General features: G+C 41.7%; 1 protein-coding gene across 2 annotated transcripts in view; it reads right to left on the bottom strand.

The window, feature by feature from the left end:
* The window catches only part of GGNBP2 (gametogenetin binding protein 2), a 333,171-nt gene that overhangs the window by 250,059 nt on the left and 60,339 nt on the right, over positions 1 to 22,773 (bottom strand). For both annotated transcript variants that reach the window (XM_044288263.1, XM_044288262.1), the window contains exon 3: positions 15,621 to 15,874. In XM_044288263.1, the coding sequence (XP_044144198.1) occupies positions 15,621 to 15,874 (254 nt within the window). The remainder of the gene's footprint in view (positions 1 to 15,620; positions 15,875 to 22,773) is intronic.

A 22,773-nucleotide genomic window follows, 5' to 3' on the forward strand; every position in this document is an offset into this window, starting at 1 on the left:
TTGGCTCTCTCTGATGGGTTTGTTTTGTTTTTCAGCCTAATGATTGCTTGCTTCACTGATAGTGACAACTCTTTGGATCTCATCTTGAGAGTTGACAGCAACAGATTCCAAATGCAAATAGCACACTCGAAATGAACTCTGGACTTTTTATCTGCTCATTGTAATTGGGATAATGATGGAATAACACAACAGGCCATAGAACAGATGATAACAGCCAACTGTCCCATTACTTTTGGTCCCTTACAAGTGGGAGGCACATATGCAAACTGTTGTAATTCCTACACCGTTCACCTGATTTGGATGTAAATACCCTCAAATTAAAGCTGACAGTCTCCAGTTAAAGCACATCTTGTTTGTTGCATTTGAAAACCATCGTTGTGGGACATCAGAGCCAAAATTTTTAGAATTGCGTTGATGTCCTAATATTTATGGACCTGACTATCTCCATTTTATTTTTATATTTGTTTCCCTCTACCTACAAGATTTCAGTTTGTTTTTCAATTGAGTTGCACAGTTTATAAAATCACATTAAAAGGAGGGGGGAGGGGGGGGGTAGGTGGTGTGTGTGTGTGTATATAAATAGATATACACACACACACACACACACATATACATATATATATATATATATATATATATATATATATATATATATATATATATATATATATATATATATACATACACACACTCCAAGTAAAAGATAATGGCGTTTATTCACCCATGTGGATGGCAACGTTTCAGCTCATACAAGAGCCTTTTTCAAGCAATGAACACAGTGCAAAAGTGGGGGTATATATAGTCCAACCCCTGTTACATCACAGTATAATCAATTAGCAAACATATACAATAGAGAGTGCAAATAGTGCATATATATAGAAAATCAGGCTATATGTATATATATATATATATATATATATATATATATATTTATATATATTAATATTAGTGTCATATACGTCAGTATCAAAATACATCACTGGTGTGTACAAAATACATTGTAAAGTGAATCAAATATGGCATAAAAGTATATTCATAAATTAGTGCAAACCAGGTGCAGAAATAGTGGGAGGAGTGAGAAGAGACATGATGCTGCCAAAAGGGAGGGGGGAGCGACGACATACCCGGTGCCATTATCCGTGCCGCACATGTCAAATACCGCCACGTCCGGCGTTCAGATGGAGACAGTGCGCAGGCGCCAAGTCGCATGAAGATCATGATGTGTGTTTTTCTTGTTCTTTCGCTTTGCGCATACTCTCGCTGTCATATGTGAGGATAATACACTATATCGCATCGCGGATGTGATCTAGTGTCTGTGCTGTTTTACATATGGAAGTATCTGTACCACTTTCAAGATGCCCGACGAAGCTCCTCCACACTTGCGCGCATGCTCCGGCTATGTCATCAGAGAAAGCCACATCATGATCTTCATGCGACTTGGTGCCTGCGCACTGTCTCCATCTGAACGCCGGACGTGGCGGTATTTGACATGTGTGGCACGGATAATGGCACCGGGTAGGTCGTCGCTCCCCCCTCCCTTTGGCAGCATCATGTCTTCTCGCTCCTCCCACTATTTCTGCACCTGGTTTGCACTAATTGATGAATATACTTTTATGCCATATTTGATTCACTTTACAATGTATTTTGTACACACCAGTGATGTATTTTGATACTGACGTATATGACACTATTATATATACAGCCTGTTTTCTATATATGCACTATTTGCACTCTCTATTGTATATGTTTGCTAATTGATTATACTGTGATGTAACAGGGGTTGGACTATATATACCCCACGTTTGCACTGTGTTCATTGCTTCAAAAAGGCTCTTGTATGAGCTGAAACGTCGCCATCCACATGGGTGAATAAACACCATTATCTTTTACTTGGAGTGCTGTCCGTTTTTCATCTTTATCAAGACGGGGTAAGCTGCTACATCCCTGGACCTAGCACCCTCCTTGTGTTTTTCCAGTGCCGCAATTATATATATATATATATATATATATATATATATATATATATATATATATATATATATATATATATATATATATATCTATCTTTCACACACATACACGGTAGTGCTCATAAGTTTACATACCCTTGCAGACGCAGTTCTTAATACTATGTATTTTGGTAGTTGTGGATGAGGCTCTTTATCATCTCAGATGGTAAAGCTGCCCATTCTTCCTGGAAAAAAAAAGTTTCCAGTTCCCCAAAATTCTTGGGTTGTCTTGCATGAACTGCACTTTTGAGGTCTCCCCAGAATGGCTCACTGATAGAAGTCTGGAGACTGAGATGGCCACTCCAAAAACTTTAACTTTAATTTTGCTGTAGCCAATGACAAGTCAACTTGGCGTTGTGTTTTGGACCATTGTCATGTTGGAATGTCAAAGTACGTCCCATGGGTAGCTTCCGGGATAAGTGCACATTTTCCTCCACTATTTGTTGATACATTACTGCACTCATATTGCCATCAATTATGACCAAATTTCCTGTGCCTTTGTAGCTCACATATCCCCAAAACATCAGCGATCCACCACTATATTTCACAGTAGGAATGGTGTACCTGTAATCATAGGCCTTGTTGACTCCTCTTCAAATGTATCATTTATGGTTATGTCCAAACAGTTAAATTTTAGTCTCATCACTCTAAATGACGTTGTGCCAGAAGGTTTGAGGCGAGTCTCTGTGCTGTTTTGCATATTGTAAGAGGGATACTTTGTGGCATTTGCATAGTAATGGATTTCTTCTTGCAACTCAACCATGCAGCCCATCTTTCTTCAAGTGCCTCATTATTGTGCATCTTGAAAAAGCCACAACACATTCTTTCAGAGAGTCCTGTGTTTCACCTAAAGTTATTTGTGGGTTTTTCCTTGCATCCCAAACATTTTTCTGGTAGTTGTGGCTGAAAGTTTAGTTGGTATACCCAACCATGGTTTTGTTTAAGCAGAACCACTACTTTTCCACTTCTTAATTAGAGTCTGAACACTGCCGATTGGCAATATCAAGTCCTTTGACATTTTCTTATATCCCTATTTTAGAGTTCAATTACCTTTTCCCGCAGATCCTTTGACAATTCTTTTGCTTTCCCAATGACTTAAAATCCAAACATCAGTGCAGCACTGGATGAAAAAGATGCAAGGGTCTGTCAGGAGTCAAGAAACTCCTTAAACTTTACACACACACAAACACACTAAGCAAACAAATCACAGATGAAGATGGTTACCTTTAATAGCCATTGTAACCCTTTTGTGTCAGGTTGTGTGCATGTTATCAGGCCAAATCACCAGAGTATGTAAACTTTTGATCAGGGTCATATGGGTAGTTTGTGTTGCGATTACGATTTAACCCCTTCCTGACCAGCCCCGAAATAGTACGGTGCAGCAGGACATGACTTGCCACCGAGCGCAGTACTATTACAGCATGCTGATCAGGCGGGTGCAGGAGCTGCACACACCCAATCATCAGCAGGGTCCCGGCAGTCACTGATAGCTGTATGAGCCGGCATCGGTGCTGTATGAGCCAGCACCCTTGATGTGCAGATTTATATAAAAAAAAAATATATATATTCATAAATAAAATAAAAATAGACATTCGCTATAGCCGCTTCCGTATCGACCGACTCTATAAAAATATCACATGACCCAACCCCTCAGGTGAACTACATAAAAAAAAAATAATAATAATAATTACAAGTGTCAAAAGCCATTTTTGGTCACCCTACATCACAAAAAGGGTAATACCAAGCGATCAAAGTCATATAAACCATAAAAATAGTACCAGTTATCTCATACTGAAAAAAAATTATAAAAAAAATTATATATAAATATATATTTAGAGCAACCAAAAAAAAAATCATATGTACCCTAAAAGAGTACCAACAAAACTGCCACCTTATCCCGTAGTTTCCAAAATGGGGTCATTTTTGGGGAGTTTATATTCTAGGGGTGCATCAGGGGCTCTTCAAATGTGACATGGAGGCTTAAAATTATCCCAGTGAAATCTGCCTTCCAAAAACCATATGGTGTTCCTTTCCTTCTGCGCCCTGCCGTGTGTCTATACAGCAGTTTAGAACCACATATGGGGCGTTTCTGTAAACTACAGATTCAGGACAATCAATATTTAGTTTTGTTCGGCTGTTAACCCTTGCTTTGTTAGCGGGGAAAAAACCAAAATGTATTAAAATAGAAAATCTGCCAATACATATAAAAATTCTGAAATTTCATCTCCATTTTCCATAAATTCTTGTGTAATACATAAAAGGTTAACAACGCTTGTAAAAATCAGTTTTGAATACCTTGAGGGGTGTGGTTTGTAAAATGGGGTCATTTTTTGGGTGTTTTCTATTAAGCAAGCCTCACAAAAGGGATTTCAGACCTGAACTTGTTCTTAAAAAGTGGGTTCTGTACATTTTCAGAAAAAATTAAGATTTTCTTCTAAACGTTTAAGCGTTCTAATGTCCCCAAAATGGTCCAAACATGAGGTAGACATATGGGGAATGTACAATAACTATTTTTGGAGTTACTATCCATTATAAAAGTAGAGAAATTGAAAGATCCAAATTCACCAAAAATTTTGAAAAATTTGCTATTTATAAATAAAATTATCTCAGAATGGCCTGTATAAGTAAAAGCATTCTAAAGTTATTACCACATATTGTACTTTATGACACTGGTGAAATGGGAGTAATAAAAAATATTTAAAAAATAAAATAAAAAACGTACCAAAAATTTGGATTTTTTTTTTTTATAATAGATAGTAATACCTCCAAAAATTGCAATTACCTTATATTCCGCATATGTCTGCTCATGTTTGGATCATTTTGAAAATGACATTTTATTTTTTTGGGACATTAGAAGGCTTAGAAGTTTAGCAGCAAATCTTAACATTTTTAACAATATTTCCAAACCCCAAATTTTTCAGGACCAGTTCAGTTATGAAGTCACTTTCTAGGGCTTACATATTAGAAACCACCCATAAATAACCCCATTTTAGAAACTACACCCCTCAAGGTATTCAAAACTAATTTTACAAACTTTGTTAACCCTTTAGGTGTTCCACAAGAGTTAAAGGGTTTCTACCACTTGAATATCACATATTTGGTGTTCAGACACTAGCGATTCGCTAGTGTCTGTTCTTGCCTACAAGCTAATTATCACATTAATCCGGGCTGCCGATACCTCAAAAAAAGCACTTATATCTTTATGCAAATGAGCCTCTAGGTGCTATGCAGGCGTTTTTCTAAGCACCTAGAGGCTCCGTCTACCTTGCATTTTGCCGCCCTGCGCCTCGCTCCAGCACGCCCATCTCTCACTGTAATCGATCCTCCCCCTGCTTCAGCCTTCCGAAATCCCGCGCCTGCGCCGTCCGTCGCGGCATTCGGAGGCATTCGGCGCAGGCGCAGTCAATGTCTGACCGCTTGCTGCTGGGCTTCGTCTGTCCCACGGAGCTCTGTGACGTCATCGGCGCAGGCGCAGTTGAAATGTCTGAGCAGGGAGCGGTCAGACATTGACTGCGCCTGCGCCGAATGCCTCCGAATGCCGCGACGGACGGCGCAGGCGCGGGATTTCGGAAGGCTGAAGCAGGGGGAGGATCGATTACAGTGAGAGATGGGCGTGCTGGAGCGAGGCGCAGGGCGGCAAAATGCAAGGTAGACGGAGCCTCTAGGTGCTTAGAAAAACGCCTGCATAGCACCTAGAGGCTCATTTGCATAAAGATATAAGTGCTTTTTTTGAGGTATCGGCAGCCCGGATTAATGTGATAATTAGCTTGTAGGCAAGAACAGACACTAGCGAATCGCTAGTGTCTGAACACCAAATATGTGATATTCAAGTGGTAGAAACCCTTTAATGGCAAATGGAGATGAAATTTCAGAATTTCACTTTTTGGAAGATTTTTCATTTTAATCCATTTGTTCCAGTAACAAATCAAGGGTTAACAGCCAAACTAAACTCAAAATCTATTACCCTGAATCTGAGGTTTACAGAAACACCCCATGTGTGCTCAAAAACTGATGTATGGGCGCACAGCAGGATTAATAGTGGAAGAAGCATCATATGGCTTTTGGAGAGCTGATTTAGCTGGAATGGTAATTGGGAGCTATGTCACATGTTAAGACACTCTGAGGTGGCCCTACAGTGAAAACACCGAAAAAGTCACCCCATTCTGGAAACTACACCCCTCAAGGAATATTTCAAGGTGTGTAGTGAGTACTTAGACCCATCAAGCGTGTCACAGAATTAAGAAACGCTTGGCTGTGAAAAAAAAGAAAAGAAAAATTTTAAGAAACAGTTTACTTTTTTTTACTTTCACAAGAGGTAACAGGACAAAATGCACCCCACATTTTGTTCCCCATTTCCTCCCCGAATATGCCAACACCCAATATGTGTTTATAAAATGACATATGGACACAGGCAGGGCTCTAGATACAAAAAGCTAAATACGGATCTTGCTGACCTTAATTCGGCAGACATGGATTTTGTCACGTTATGTCACATTAAAGAAAATTCCTGAGGTCCCTAGAAATAAAATCCTAAGAAGGGACCCGATTTCAGAAAGATCACCCCCGTACAAACATTTTAAGTGGTGAAAAGGGTATTTTTTAGCAAACAGGTGTCTCACAGAAGGCAGAAATACCAGAGAGGATTTCAAAGCACACATTTGTAAAAATGAAAAATTACAAGTAGACCCCAATTTTTCACTTTCACAAGGGGGTAAAGGAGAAAATGCATCCCAGAATACGTTCCCCATTTTCTCCCCATTTTGCGAAAACCCCATATGTGCTCATAGTCTGCTGTATTGGCACACAGCAGGCCTCTACAGGCAAAGTGCAAAATATAGTTTTTGCAGGCCTGAATAGGTACACATGGATTTTAGCCTATTCAGGCCATAGGTCCCCAGAAATAAAAAAATAAAAAAAGTTCCAGAGGTCCCCAGAAATCAAAAACCCCAATAAGTGACCATTTCGGAAAGGGCACCCCTGTACGAACATTTTAAGTGGTGGAAAGGGAACTTTTTACCAAACAGGTGTCTCACAGAAAAGATTATGCGACGATTAGTTTGTGTCACGATCAATTTGGTTTGGAAAATTAGGGCCTTGATTACCGCCTCTTGGAACTGAAGGAAAGTTCCTGTGTGGCCTGCAGTTTGATGTAAAATGTACGCATTGTACATTGCCATCTGTACAACGTATACAGCAAGCTTTTTGTACCAAACCTTAGTTTTACGCATGGCACTGTAGGGCTTCAGAACTTGATCGGACAGATCAACCCCCTCCCATGTGTCTCTTGTAATCAAGGATGCAGTCAGGCTTGTTGACAGGGGTAGTGGTACCTCGCACTTGGGCAGGAGAACTGCCGTTTGTGTGAATGATTGTTAGTACAAGGACATCCCTCTTGTCCTTGTAGTAACCCACCAGCATGTTCTCATGGCGGAGAGCCTTACTGTCACCTTTTCAGAGTAGTTTCCCTACCAGGGATCTAGGGAGCACTCAGATTTTTTTTTCACTGTGCCGCAAGCCACAGTACCTTGGGCTTTTAGAGAAATAAATAGGGGGATACTGGTGTAATAGTTATCTACACAGAGGTGATAACCATTATCCAGCAGGTGAAGCAAGTCCCACATAATCTTGCCAGTAACTCCTAGGACGGGGGGGCATTCAGGGGGTTGTATCCGGGAATCTTTCCCCTCAAACCCGGAACCTGTAGGTGTACCCGGAGGTACTTTCACACAGCTTGTACATTTTTATTCCGTACCGTGCCCGCTTGCTGGGCAGGTACTGGTGAAATTTAACCCTTCCTTTAAAATGTACAAGGGACTCGTCTATGCTAATTTCTTTTTCTGAGGTGAACACCTCTGTAAATTTTGGGTTGGGGTGCTCCAGGAGGGGTCTTATTTTGAATAGTGCATTATCATTATAATGTATGAATTTCAAAATGGATTCAAATCTTGAGCGGGACATGGCCATATTGTAAATTGGAGAGTGGTACAAGATATCTGAACTGAAATATTGTCTCATTTCAGTTTTTTTTTTTTTTTTTTTTTAAACCAGGTCCATATGTAGCAACAGCACCCAAAACTTCATAATGTCTGCTGCATTTACAGGGGTCCAAACTAGGGGTCTAGCATATGAGGATGCCGGGTTTTGAGGAAAAACTCCAGGGCGTAGAAATTAGTTTGGGTCACGATCAAGTTTGAGATTGTCAGAGAAATAGATTTTGAAAAAATAAAATAATCTATTTCTGTGAAGCCCGTACAGTCAGTCAATCTGGATTCCAGGGTTTCCCACAAACTCTGGAATTTGGGGCTCATAATCCTCAGGCGGTGTGGACCATAGGGGGATCACTGGGGGGGGTGCGCTACTTCATCTCTCCTGGGGCATCTCCTTGAGGGTCCCTCATCACCGGATGACTATGAATGCGTAGAGTAGAGGAATGTGGCATCCTCTACTCCCTCACTTGCAGACTCCGTTTCAGAGGCAAGGATGGCATATGCCTCTTCAGTGGAGTACATTCTCTGGGATGAATTGGATATTTTTATTGGTATATGTAAAGTGAAAAAAAAAGTGTCCAGGGGGTATATGTAGTGATTTAACACGTGAGGGGGCTTGTAATGAATTAATTAAAATAAAATTTATGATAAAGAAAAAGAGAAAGAAAGGAGAAAGCCACTAAACCTGAGCAGATGCAGTCAGTAATTGACAGTACTGACCGGCGCTCAGCAGGTGCAGGACCCACGCACGCAGACGACTATGGGTTCAAAAATACTACTAACTAAAATTGACATATCTAGCACTTGCCAGGCACAAATAAAAAGTGGTGCAGAAGTCGTCCCCCCACCTTTTAAAAAAAAAAAAAAAAAAAGCCAAACACACAAAAAAGGACGGAGAGGGGGGTTAAGAGGGAAGGGGACAGGGACAGGGAATGGGGATCTGAAACAGCTGCAGATGAGTCAAAGATCACTACAGCTGTAAGTCCCAGCCGACATCGAACAGCACAGAAGGGCACAGGTCCTCTCTGTAAGCAGTCACCAAGCTATATTGGCTGCCTGCAGAGAGGCACTAACGGTTCTTTCTGCTGCATAGCCTGCCATTGGCTGGAGCGTTGTTCCAGCCAAATCGCAGCGCTGGGAGGGGACATCAGTGTCTGATGTCCCCCTCCCTGACCTCAGGAGTGACATGGGCTGATGCAATCAGCCCCATCACCTCCTTCCCAGCCACCAGCAGCACCACAGATTGGCTGGAGCAATGCTCCAGCCTATGGCAGCGCTTTACAACAATCAGACAATCGCAGCGCTGGGAAGGGACACCTGTGTCTGGTGTCCCCTCTCTGACCTAGGAGGAGACATGGGCTGTTGACATGATGTCAACAGCCCCCTCCCATCTCTAGCAGAGCCCCCCTGCAGCTCCATACATTGCCGGCAGTGCGATGGGCTGGTCTTGTCCCCCCACAATCGCAGCGATCGGGGCTACAAGGGGCGGAAAAACTACTTGACTCCCTTAGCTAAGATGGCTGACTACCTATTAGTGCAGTCCGCTTACTCAGGTCACCGCACAATTCGGTGCGGTGACCAGCGTTATCCATGGCGTACTATTACGTCAAGATGCGGAAAGTCACAGACTTTCATGACTTAGTAAGTCATGTGTCGGGAAGGGGTTAAAAAGAGTAAACACGGTTGTTTGACAATACAGTAAATGGCTTCAGCCAACCACTAACTATGAGTGAAAGAAAAGTTTTTGCGTTATCATTCATATTCTCTAAACAATGGTTAAGAAATCAAATTCTTCAAGGGTATGTAAACTTATGAGCACAACTAATACAGGGGAAACTAGAAAAATTTGAATATCTTACAAAAGTGCATTTATTTCAGCAATGCAAATTAAAAGGAATTGCATTAAATACAGCTTAAAATTCGAATTTTGTGAAAAGGTTCAATAGTCTAGGCTCAAAGTGTCACACTCTAGTCAGCTAATTGAGCAAAGGGTACCTCAAAATTGTGACTTTGGGGTTTCATAAGCTGTAAGCCATAATCATCCAAATGATAAAGGCTTGAAATATCTTGCTTTGAATGTAATGAGTCTCTCTCATATGTTAGCTTCACCTTTTAAGTTGCATTACTGAAATAAATGAACTTTGCACAACATTCAAATTTTTCGAGTATACACTCTCTTAACCCTGTAGTGACCAGCCTGTTTTGGGACTTGCCAAGCATTTTTCTGCAGTTTTATCTTTGCCTTCCAAGAGCTTTTTATTTTTAAGTCTATATAGTTGTACGAGGGCTTTTTTTTTCTAGGAAGAGTTGTCGTTTTTAATGGCGACATTTTGGGTACACAACTTTCTGATTAGCCTTCATTAACTCTTTCTGAGAGGGATATGGGTAAAACAGCAATACTGCCACTGCATTTTTACATTATAAATTTTAAGGCATTAGTTTTTCAGTATAAATAATATCTTTATTCTCTGGGTCGGTACGAATAAAAAACGGCGTTCACCATAGGGGATAATTTACATGATATTTATGTAGCATGGGGAGATTTATATTTTTTTTATGTAATTTTTTAATAAACGTGTATTTGTTTAACTTTTTTTAACCACTTAGTCCTATAATAAGACTATAAGACAATATTCAGATTAATTTTTAAATGCAATGCATTATACCTATAGGTCAGCAACCTTCAGTACTCCAGGTGTGGTGAAACTGCAACTCCCAGCATGCACATTCCCAGAACTCCCATAGAAGTGAGTGGAGCATGCTGGGAGTTTTAGTTTCACAACAGTTTGAGTGCTAGAGGTTGCTGATCCCTGCTATAGTGCATTGCATTTTAATGTCAGTGCTATACTGACATTGACCAGCAGACTGCGCCAGAGGGGCACACGCAATACTACTCAATGCAGGCTTGGGGCCTTCACAAGTCAGCGCTTGCCCGCGGCATATAAAGAGTTAAACACCACGGATCGGCACTCCTGTCGAGGGGCGACCATCCTTTTTACGGCGGTTAAGACAAAAACTGCCAAAAATATTTAAACTGCCCACTTTCCCAATTAAAAATATATAAAATAAAAAATATGTTATTACGTACCACCACGCCTGAATAAATCTCTAAAAGTGGTCAGCGCCGTAACAAAAGAGCAATTCGCCAATAGCGAATAGTATAGAGTATCAATACTCTTTTATGGTATCAATATTTAATAATAATTTTGGTAACGTGACAACCCTATACAGCACCTATGACTACATCATATTCGGTAACTGAATGATATGTTAATTCTGATTGTACCATCACCTGTATTTGCATATTGCCCATTGTGTGTATATATAGTGTTGTGTCTAGTGTGCCTTTCAAGGGGTATTCCCATCACATACAACGGGGGCATATCACTAGGATATGCCCCCATTGTCTTATAGGTGTGTGTCCCACCTCTGGGACCATCACTTACAAGGAGAACGGAGCGGGGAGATCTGTGGTTGGAGTACCTAGGGTTTCCCGGGGTCCGTCAAACACCAAGCGCTTCTCCCATACAATTGAATGGGAGTGCACAACACACGCGCAGCTCCTGCTCCCATGTATTTATATGAGGTAGATGAAAATAGCCAAGCCAGTGCTCTGCTATTTTTGGCGGCCCTATTGAAATGAAATGTGCAGCGCTCCCTCCATTCATTTCCCTGCTCCGTTCTCGTTGTAGGTTCGGGTCCCAGAGGTGGGACACGCAGCTATCAGACAATTGGGGCATATCCTAGCAATACGCCCCCATTGTATGCGATTGTAAAACCCCTTTAAAGGGAAATAAATATATAATTTAACCTTGCTCTGTTCTTTTGTCTCGATCCACAAATCCCTACATCCATGTCTCGCTATAATGTTACATGCTACCTGGACGGTTTTCTTATATACAGTGGAATGCGAAAGTTTGGGCAACCTTGTTAATAGTCATGATTTTCCTGTATAAATCGTTGGTTAAGATAAAAAAAAAAAAAAAAATGTCAGTTCAATATATCAGTTAAATATATCATATAGGAGACACACACAGTGATATTTGAGAAGTGAAATTAAGTTAATTGGATTTACAGAAAGTGTGCTATAATTGTTTAAACGAAATTAGTTTTTTTCTCTCCCAGGCAGTGAGCTGTGCGCTGCGATTGGCCAGCGCTGCAGCCTAGGAGAAGGAGACGCCCACAGGGCAAGGGAAGACCCGCCTACTATAACTTAAGGAGCAAAGGTACCGGAGCCTATAACGGGAGAACGGAGCGGCGCCCGGGGATAACGTGAGAACGGAGCGGCGCCCGGGGATAATAGTAAGTGCAGCGAGATCCCCAGGCGCCGCTCTATATGGCAGCATACTCAGTTCACATGAAACTGCCTTTTTGCCCAAATACTTTTAAAAGACCCCCCACCCCATAACAGTGCCATCCACAGACACCCCCACCTCATAACAGTGCCATCCACAGACCCCCCCCACCTCATAACAGTGCCATCCACAGACCCCCACCCACCCCATAACAGTGCCATCCACAGACCCCCACCCACCCCATAACAGTGCCATCCACAGTTCCCCCCCCCCCCCCCATATTGTACTATTAATAGAAAATAGCGGGGAGGGACTGGGAGGAGGAGCTGGGGGCCGGTGCGTTCACTGTGCTCCAGCCCCCAGCTCCAGTAGTTATAAAATGTTGTACAATTAATAAGCATTCTATTCATGAGGCCCCCTCTGCAGTATTACATTCAATACAGCCACATCATACTCACAGGGCTGTCATCTTAATGCTGGCCGGCCGGGCAGAGGAGCGGCAGCGTCACAACTGACGTCATGTGCCCGGCCTACTTTCTGAATGAAGGAGGCGGCGCAGGCATGTGACGTCAGTCGTGACGCTGCCGCTCGTCTGCCCGGCCGGCCAGCACAGCCCTGTGAGTAGGATGTGGCTGTATTAAATGTAATGCTGCAGAGGGGGGCCAAATGAATAGAATGCTTACTAATTGTACAACATTTTATAACTACTGGAGCTGGGGGCCGGAGCACAGTGAACGCACCGGCCCCCAGCTCCTCCCCCCAGTCCCTCCCCGCTATTTCCGGCCGATATGTAAAAATATCGGCAGAAACAGACTAGGTGCATTCTCGGCCGATATTTTCGGCCGCCGAAATTTCGGTGCACCCCTATGAACAATCTTTGTCTTCAGGTCATTTGAGAGTTGTTTTGAGACCCCCCCATGTTGCTACTCTTCAGAGAAAATTAAAAAAAAAGAGGAGGGAAACTTACAATTGACCCCCTTAAATACTCTCTCATAATTGGATTCACCTGTGTATGTAGGTCAGGGGTCACTGAGCTTACCAAGCCAATTTGAGTTCCAATAATTAGTTCTAAAGGTTTTGGAATCAATAAAATGACAACAGTGCCCAAATTTATGCACCTGCCTAATTTTGTTTAATCAATTATAGCACACTTTCTGTAAATCCAATAAACTTCATTTCACTTCTCAAATATCACTGTGTGTGTCTCCTATATGATATATTTAACTGATATTTTTTATTGTAACAACCAACGATTTATACAGGAAAATCATGACGATTAGCAAGTTTGCCCAGACTTTCGCATCCCACTGTATTTCTAACGAGGAACTGAGCAAGTGTTGTGCCACACCGGAGGTTGCATGGGCCTCCCTCTCCTACTCCTCCTGCCTGTGTGGACAAGAGGTGTCTGTTTAAAACTGTGCCAAAGCTGACATAATGTAACGTCTTGTTAACAAGTGACAGTACTGTGTGATCCCGACGTACAGTGACAGTGATGTCAGACAGGGTTGCGAGGTGTGGCTCGACAGCAGCGATACCAAATATGTGGCGATTTTATTTTAGCACATTTTTTTTTTTTATTGAAAACTGTATTTTTAAAAATGGGAAAAAAAAGTGTTTAATTGGAATTTTTTTTTTACCTTTTTAGCCACTGAAGGGATTATAAAAGGCAATCTTTTGATTGCTTCTAAAATAAAATGCACTATCCCTACAGTGTATTGCATTTTAATGTTAGCGCTATAGTGACATTGACCACTCAAGGCAGGCTTGGTGACTACACCAGTTCCCAGCCAGCCTATACACACATTGGCACCCGAAATTGCAGTGGCGGGGTGCTAACTGTTAGAGCAGGAGGTCAGCTCTCCTGTGAGAGCAGAGCTGCATTTTCTGCTGCACACGGAATCTGTGCAGTGCTTAGACCAGGCCATCATGAAAAGGAAACAGCCCGGTCTAAGGCTGGGTTCACACCTGAGCGTTTTACAGCGTGTTCCTACGCGCTGTAAAACGCTCAACAGGCAAGAACCAATGATTCCCTATGAGAATGGTTCTCAACTGAGCGTTTTACAGCGTGTACGATCACGCTGTAAAACGCCTGACGCCCCAAAAAGTACATGAGCTTCTTTGGGGCGTCTTGTCGCATGTTCCCGGGAACGTGCGACAATGGACGTTCGCTTGTCTCTGTATGTGCGATTGCAAATGCCCGTACAATCGCGCATACAGAGCGCTCCATCGCGAACGCTCAGGTCTGAACCCACCGTAAGGTAGCTCATTGTAGATTAAGAAACTGCCTCATACGGTTTATATAAATAATGTTCCCAGTCTAGAATGGGTAGACTTGGGCTTATATTATAAAAAAAAAAAAAAAAAAAGGAGACCCATTTTTATGTCATACAATTTACTAATAAAATTAGAAGAAAAAAAAATGGTTGCTTATTTCCAGAAGCAGTACCACACCTGTCCATAGGAACTGTTTGGCACGGTTTTAAGAAAACAGCAGACAATTTCTCTAGTTCAGAACAATCCCTTTAAGAATAATAGGTCATTTAAAAGGGTTGCCTGCTTTAGGCAATCCCATAAAGAAGTTTTTTTTGTCAATTATTTGTCCCCCAGTGACCAGCTTTTAAATCTGTTAGGCAACTTGGCAGTGAAAATTAAACACTGCACAGGTCAATGGTTTGTCTGAGTAATGCAGGGGTTCCTCTAGAGCACAAGGCTTTCTACCCACACCCTATTATGGTTTACAGATGATCCTAAACAAAAGAAACCACTCTTAAAGAGGACCTTTCATCTGGCAAAAAATTGTGAACCAAGTGTCATGATCTGTACAGCGGCGCCCAGGGTTCTCACTGAATTTACTATTATACCTGGGCGCCACTCCATTCTCCTGCTATGCCCTCTGGTATGTTTGGTCACTTGGTTATAGTAGGTGGAGACTTAGGGGACTTGGTCATAGTAGGAGGAAACTGCCCTTGTTCTCCCGGGCTGTAGCGCTGGCCAGTCGCAGCACAGAGCTGGCCAGTCGCAGCTGTGAGCTCTGTGCTGAGACTGGCCAGCGCTACAGCCTGGGAGAAGACGACGCCCAGGAGAACAAGGGCAGTCTCCTCCTACTATGACCAAGTGACCGAACATACTGGAGGGCATAGCGGGAGAACGGAGCGGCGCCCAGGGATAATAGCAAGTGCAGCGAGATCCCCGGACGCCGCTGTACTGTACAGACCATGACACTTCGTTCACAATTTTTTGCCAGATGAAAGGACCTCTAACTCAGAATTCTACCTTAATGGGTATACTTTACATAGGTTTTCTAAACTAAACAACTTAAAGCAACTTACCCACAAACATAAAACAAGGTGTACAGCTTCGCTGCATCAGCCATGCAACTGTGTGAAAGAGTAAGAATGCCCTTCGCACCAACTGACAATGGATCCAATGCAGGATTTCCAGATTCAACAAGCTGTGTGAATAGACGCTCTACACTTCTCCGACAACCAACACATGGGACCAACTGAGAAAGGGTATTGAAAACTTCTCGTGATGTCACCATCATGGCAAGATTCATATCTTGTTCTTTGAGCATACTGTGGCGCTGAAAAAAATATAAAATACTAAATTATATTTTTTTAATTAACAGCAACAAAAAAAAAAATACAACTTTTGCAAATATTATGAAAGGTGCTGCATGGAAAAAAAAAAAATGAAGGCCTAAGAACCAAATCATGCGTTAAATATGGACATTAACAGATCAATTTGCCTTTGATTAGCTCTGTATCAGAATTCTGTCTGCAATTCTCGTGCTACGGGTCTAAAATATTTTTTTCCCATCTGTATTACCATCAGCACTACTGCCACATTGCATAGTTCAACCAAAGGATGGATGAGAATGTGAACTAAGCAGAAAAGGATTCTACACATTTTAATGAGCATTAAGGTTATTGAAATCTAAAAATTCATTGAGCGTTCCTACTGCAATAGCCTCCTGAGTAAGGCTACTTTCACACTAGCAGCAGGACGGATCCAACAGGCGCTATTTCGCCGTGCCACCGGACTGCGCTCCGTCCCCATTGACCATAATGGGGGAAGGGGCGGGCGGACAGGGCTCCAGATGGCGACGAAAATGGTCACCAATGCGACTTAGAATTTACAAATGGCGACAAGACTTTAGCGACTATACCCGCCGCTGCAGCTCTGTAGTTGAATACAGCGGCGGGGCACAGGAGCTGATAGTTCTCTGCAGCGCAGTGGAGGAGTCTCCAATGCGCCACCAATGAAGATAACTGACCTGTTAATACAAATACAGGAGGCGGGTGCCGGAATCAAATAGCCGGCACCCGACCTATGACGGGGAGCTGCGATCAGCGGCAGTTGAGTTAACCCTTCAGGTTATAGTGACATTCATTGAGCGTTCCTGCTGCAATAGAGGTCGGGTGCCATCTATTTGATTCCGGCACCCACCTCCTGTATTTGTATTAACAGGTCAGTTATCTTCATTGGTGGCGCAGTGCGCCCCCTCCCCCCAGTATAAGAAACGTTGGTGGCACAGGGCGCCCCAACCCCCCAGTATAAGAAACATTGGTTGCACAGTTCGCCCCCAGTATAAGAAACGTTGGTTTCACAGTGCGCCCCCACCCCCCAGTATAAGAAACGTTGGTGGCACAGTGGGAAGTGCCAATGAGGGTTAAAAAAATAAAATTAACTCACCTCCTCCAATTGATCGTGTAGCTGCCGGTCTCCTGTTCTTTCTTCAGGACCTGTGGTGACGTCACTGTGAGCTCATCACATGGTCCATTACCATATGGATCATGTGATGATTACAGTGATGTCACCACAGGTTCTTTGACAGGTCCTGAAGAAAGAACAGAACAGGAGACGATCAATTGGAGGAGGTGAGTTAATTAATTTTTTAACCCTCATTGGCACTGCCCACTGCGCCACCAATGTTTGTTATACTGGGGTGTTGGGGGAGAGCACTGCACCACCAATGTTTATTATATTGACCTTCTACTAAGCATTCTGTATTCTGAATGCTATTATTTTCCCTTATAACCATGTTATAAGGGAAAATAATACAGTGAATAGACTTTCATCCTAGCAACCATGCGTGAAAATCGCAACGCATCCGCACTTGCTTGCGGATGCTTGCGATTTTCACGCAGCCCCATTAACTTCTATGGGGCTTGCGTTGAAAAACGCACAACATAGAGCATGCTGCGATTTTCACGTAACGCACAAGTGATGCGTGAAAATCACCGCTCATGTGCACAGCCCCATAGAAGTGAATGGGTCTGGATTTAGTGCGGGTGCATTCCGGTATTTTGAATGCCGGATCTGGCACTAATACATTCCTATGGGGAAAAATAAGGCAAATCTTCTTTTTTTTTTTTCCGCCTGAGATAAATCCGTAGCATGCTACGGTTTTATCTTTTGCCTGATCAGTCAAAATGACTGAACTGAAGACATCCTGAACGGATTGCTCTCCATTCAGAATGCATGGGGATATGCCTGATCAGTTCTTTTCTGGTATAGAGCCCCTAGGACGGAACTCTATGCCGGAAAAGAAAAAAAGCTAGTGTGAAAGTACCCTAAAATATTAAGTTTAAATCCCCCCTTTCCCAATTTTACATATAAAATAAACAATAAATAAACAAACATTAAATAGCGCTGTCCAAACTATTACATTATTAAAAAATCTCCCCTATGTGGTGAGCATTTGCCATTTTTTAGTCACCTTGTCACCCCAAAAATAGGATAGGACTGTTCCATTATGGACCAAACGTTTCATAAAATGTGAAATGCACGCGGCTTTTTTTTGGTGTTGAAATCAAATCAAATCAAAATTTTGGTACCAAAACAACCCTACGCTGATCTGATCGGCGTAGCGTTGTCACGATACAAAATTTTTTATTCGGTTTCGATTTGGCTCCTAAATTTTTCAGTTCAGGAGCCAATGGCTACTAGGTATTTTATTTTTTTTTTGTCTGGAGCACTGGCGGCGGAGCTCCAAAGCAGCACGGCGAGAGGCCGGACTAAAAGTACTGCATGTCCGACTTTAGTCCGGCTGCCTCTCTGCGCACTGCACTAGAGCTCCGCCCCCGTCTCCATTAGGGTCAATGACGTCTCCTCTCAAGACTAAATACATGTATATTAATCTTTCCACATATCCAAAGGTTCTATGCCTTTAGGTTTATGATGTGATCAGATACAAACTAAATTAAACGTATCTGACAGACAGTATCAAATGCTTTTGCAAGTCCTAGAACATTATTACATCTACAGCCGCTCCTGTATCCAAGCCTCTAGTCCAGCTTTTGGAATTTTTAAGCTGAACCCGAGTGTTTTAAATTCTGGAGAGAATGAATAAAGGATGCATTGCTGCTATATATTTCTATATATTATTAATTTATACTTATTGGTCCTAAATGGGTGGAATGGGGTTACTTGCAGTTACATATAATGGTTATTTCTACTGTTGTGGAAATTTTATTATATGGACATTTTACTTTAGGATGTGTATTTAATATATTGTGTATTGTCATCATGTCTCTCAGTGTCAGGGTAAACCATTGGAGTGGATATCTTCCTGTGTATGTCCTGTAAGGGAACGTGCGCTTGTTGTCTCTAGTGCGCATGATCAGCCGCTATAGATAATGACGCTGTCCTGTAAATAAACATGCATGTGGATCATAGTAACTATCTGGCATTGATCACTGAGCAAGGCTGGATAAAGTTATCTCCAGTGGTATTGTATACATGTGTTTGTTAGCTGGCTATGTTTTCTGTATGTCATCACTTCCTGTATCCTTGTCTTGGGCCGGCCCTTTTACACCTTTTGTTTAGTCAATAAAGGACGGACACACTGAGCAGGGCGGGAGGAGTTGCTCAGGATTTCAATCAAGATGGTAGCATTTCGGTCGTTCTCTGGCTGCGGCTGAGGGAAGATGGACTTACCTTTTTCCTTACACAAACTATGATGTGAGCTGATTACCACTATTAATATTTGTCTACAACACTACAATAAAAATTGAAAAATTATCTTCTTGATTACTCTTTATATGGTGCATTCCTGAAATAAGTGGGGATAATTTTAGTACGAAACTATGAAAAAAGGTTTATTACATTTATATTTTTATAGAGTACCGATAGGTCACTCCTGGTGAAACAGGGACGAGATGTGGAAGAAGATACACAAAATTATTTAAAACCGAGGTATGTTTAAGGTTTCTTATGTTATTCAACCAGATTGCTGTATTACCTTGGAAAAGAAACACTTCGATCTTTAATGACGAGTGGCGCTGAAGATCAGTTCATCTCTAAAGACACCCCCCCCCCCCCCCTTCAAGCATCGGGCCACTGCCACGGCAGAGCAGCGGCCAGATGGTTATCCCCTCCAATACAGTGGTCCTTAAGGACCATGTTATGGCAGGGGTTACATGGCTGTTTAAAGCAGAGTGTCAGCTGTATGTTACAGCCGACACTCTGCCTTCCTGAATAGGGGTGGGAGAAAGACAGCACACCTGCCAGTTCAGGATACCAGAGCGGTAGCCATACAACGACTCAGACGTTTAAACCCTTCCATGCCGCAGGCCTTAGGGACCTGGAGGAGGAAGCTCCCCCTCTCCCCCATCGGGCCACTGCATATACATAAACTCCCACTCTGTGAGGGAGATTTATGAAAACTGGTGTAAAGGAAAACTGTGCTATGTAACAGGATGTGGGGGCGGGTCAGCAAAGCTATGCTGGTGCATGTATATAACAGGAACGACCACGCTGCCTGAGGAGAGATGACAACGAGTGAAACTCATGGAAGAGCATTTCTGAGTGCATGTGAAGCAAAGCAAATACCAATAAACAAACAAGTTCAATTTTGTTGTGTTCCATTACAGTAAAATTTGGGTTTATTGCTGTTTTAAAGCACAAAGGTCTCCATAGTTTAGAAACTTTATGAACCCTTTAGGTGTTCCACAGGAATTAAAGCAAACCGGAAGTGAAATGTAAACATTTTTAAGACGTTCCACATTAAAACAAACCTCAATATTGATTACCTTGATTCTACAGTTTTCAGAAACTCTCCTTATATGATCGTGAACTGCTGTATAGTCACACAAGTGTTCAGGAAGGAAACTGCTCAAATGGTTTTTGGGAGAGCAGATTTCACTGGAATGGTGTTCAGGTGCCATGTTGCATTTGAAGAAACTATGATGTTATCCTTAAAGGCTATGTACACCTTTGTAGTCCAATTTTAATTTTTCATTTTTTTATGATTGCAATTAACTTATTTTTGGCTAAAAATCATATTTTCAATTGGCTTTTATTAAAAATACTGAGCTGTTGAGTCAGAAAGGGTTAACCGTTTTTCTAACTGTGTGACAAGTACTTTAACTTCATTTAAGGCTACTTTCACACTGGCATTTTGGCTTTCCGTTGGCGAGATCAGTCATGGGCTCTCACAAGCGGTCCAAACGGATCAGTTTTGCCCTAATGCATTCTGAATAGAAAAGGATCTGCTCAGAATGCATCAATTTGCCTACGATCAGTCTCCATTCCACTCTGGAGGTGGACACCAAAATGCTGCCTGCAGCGTTTTGCTGTCCAATGTACGAAACTGAGCCAAACTGATTGGTCCTGGCACACAAAGTAAGTCAATGGGGACAGATCTGTTTTCTCCAACACAATAGAAAACGGATCCTTCTAAACAATGTAAGTCAATGGGGACAGATCTGTTTTCTCCAACACAATAGAAAACGGATCCTTCTAAACAATGTAAGTCAATGGGGACAGATCTGTTTTCTCCAACACAATAGAAAACGGATCCTTCTAACTAAACTGTCTTGGATATGTTACAGATAATACAAATGGATCCGTTCATGATGGATGCATGCGGTTGTATTAGTTTAACGGATCAGTTTTTGCAGGTCCATGAAAGATCCGCCCAAAACACGAGAGTGAAGGTAGCCTAATAACCCTCATCTCTAAACTAAGAGGTCATAACCCGTTATTTAAGCCACATTCTTATCAGTAAGATTAGGATCGAGCTTCAATTTTTTATTTTTTATTTTTAAATCAGATACATTTTTATTATTTTGCAAAAATAAAACTATCATTTTACTAAATTCTTGTGTCATATTATGTTCAACATAGTGCAAAAATACTCATTGTACAAAACAGGATAGTCAATAAACAGAATCCCTAACATAAAGATCCCAACAACCAAACTCCCCTCCCCCCAACCCACCCACTGTGAGACTTTGTTGTGAGTAGATAAGCATAAACAAGTGTAAGACTTATTTGTTTTAGTAACAGACCATGACATCACCTATGCACTATAAAGCTTCAGAACACTAAGCTTAAGGGTCCATTCACACGGTCGTTTTTTCTTTCCTGATCTGTTCCGTTTTTTTCAGGAACAGATCAGGACCAGATCTGGACCCATTCATTTTCAATGGGTCCTGGAAAAAAATCGGACAGCACAATGTGTGCTGTCCGTTTCCGTTGTTCCGTTCCGCATGTCCGATTAAATATAAAACATGTCCTATTCTTGTCCTGAAAAATCGGATCCTGGTACAATACAAAGTCAATGGATCCGCAAAAAACGGATGACATTCGGATGTCATTCCGTATGTCATCCGTTTTTTGCGGATTCCGTTCCTGGAAACACATAACAATTTTTTATTTTTATTTATTTTTTTCAATTTTTTTTCAAAGAAATCCAAAACAACTTTATTTTATTATTGAAATGTATACATGTTCCCGTTTTTTGCGGATCCGCAAAAAACGGATGACATACGGAAACATTTTCAGGAACAACGGATCAGCAAAAAACAGACCGTTTTCGAGGATGAAAAAAAAACAGGACGTGTGAATGGACCCTAAATAAACACAATCAGCCAAATCTCTCCCCTCCCGGGTTAGCCTTTTGCAAAAGTTATCCATGTACTACAAAATCCAGATCTGTCAATCAAGGGGCCCCAAAAAAGGTATCAAATTTCGTCATACAATTACGCTTCACGTATACTCCTCTTTCCAATCTTATGACTGTATTCATTCTGGTAATGAATTTCGATATGCATGGGGGAAGCGGCTGTATCCATTTAGCAGCTAGGGTTTTGCGTGCCCGATATAAAATTCTGTTGATTCCAATTGTAACATTTGGTGACAAGTTATCCGAATCTAACATACTAAGCAAGCAAAACACAGGATCCAGTTTATAATTATCTTATAAAAAAAAAATACAAATTTCACCAAAAAGGTGAATTTTCTTTTTCAATTTCTCTACTTCTATAATACATAGTAATACCTCCAAACATAGTTATTATGTTACATTCCCCCATATGTCTACTTCATGTTTGCATCATTTTGGGAATGTTACAAGGCTTAGAAGTTTGGAAGCAAATCTTGAAATTTTTCAGAAATTTTCAAAAACTAAATTTTTAGGGACCAGTTCAGGTCTAAAGTCACTTTGTGAGGCTTATATAATAGAAACCACCCCAA

The sequence above is a fragment of the Bufo gargarizans genome, chromosome 3 (assembly GCF_014858855.1).
Source record: "Bufo gargarizans isolate SCDJY-AF-19 chromosome 3, ASM1485885v1, whole genome shotgun sequence".
Lineage (NCBI taxonomy): Eukaryota > Metazoa > Chordata > Amphibia > Anura > Bufonidae > Bufo > Bufo gargarizans.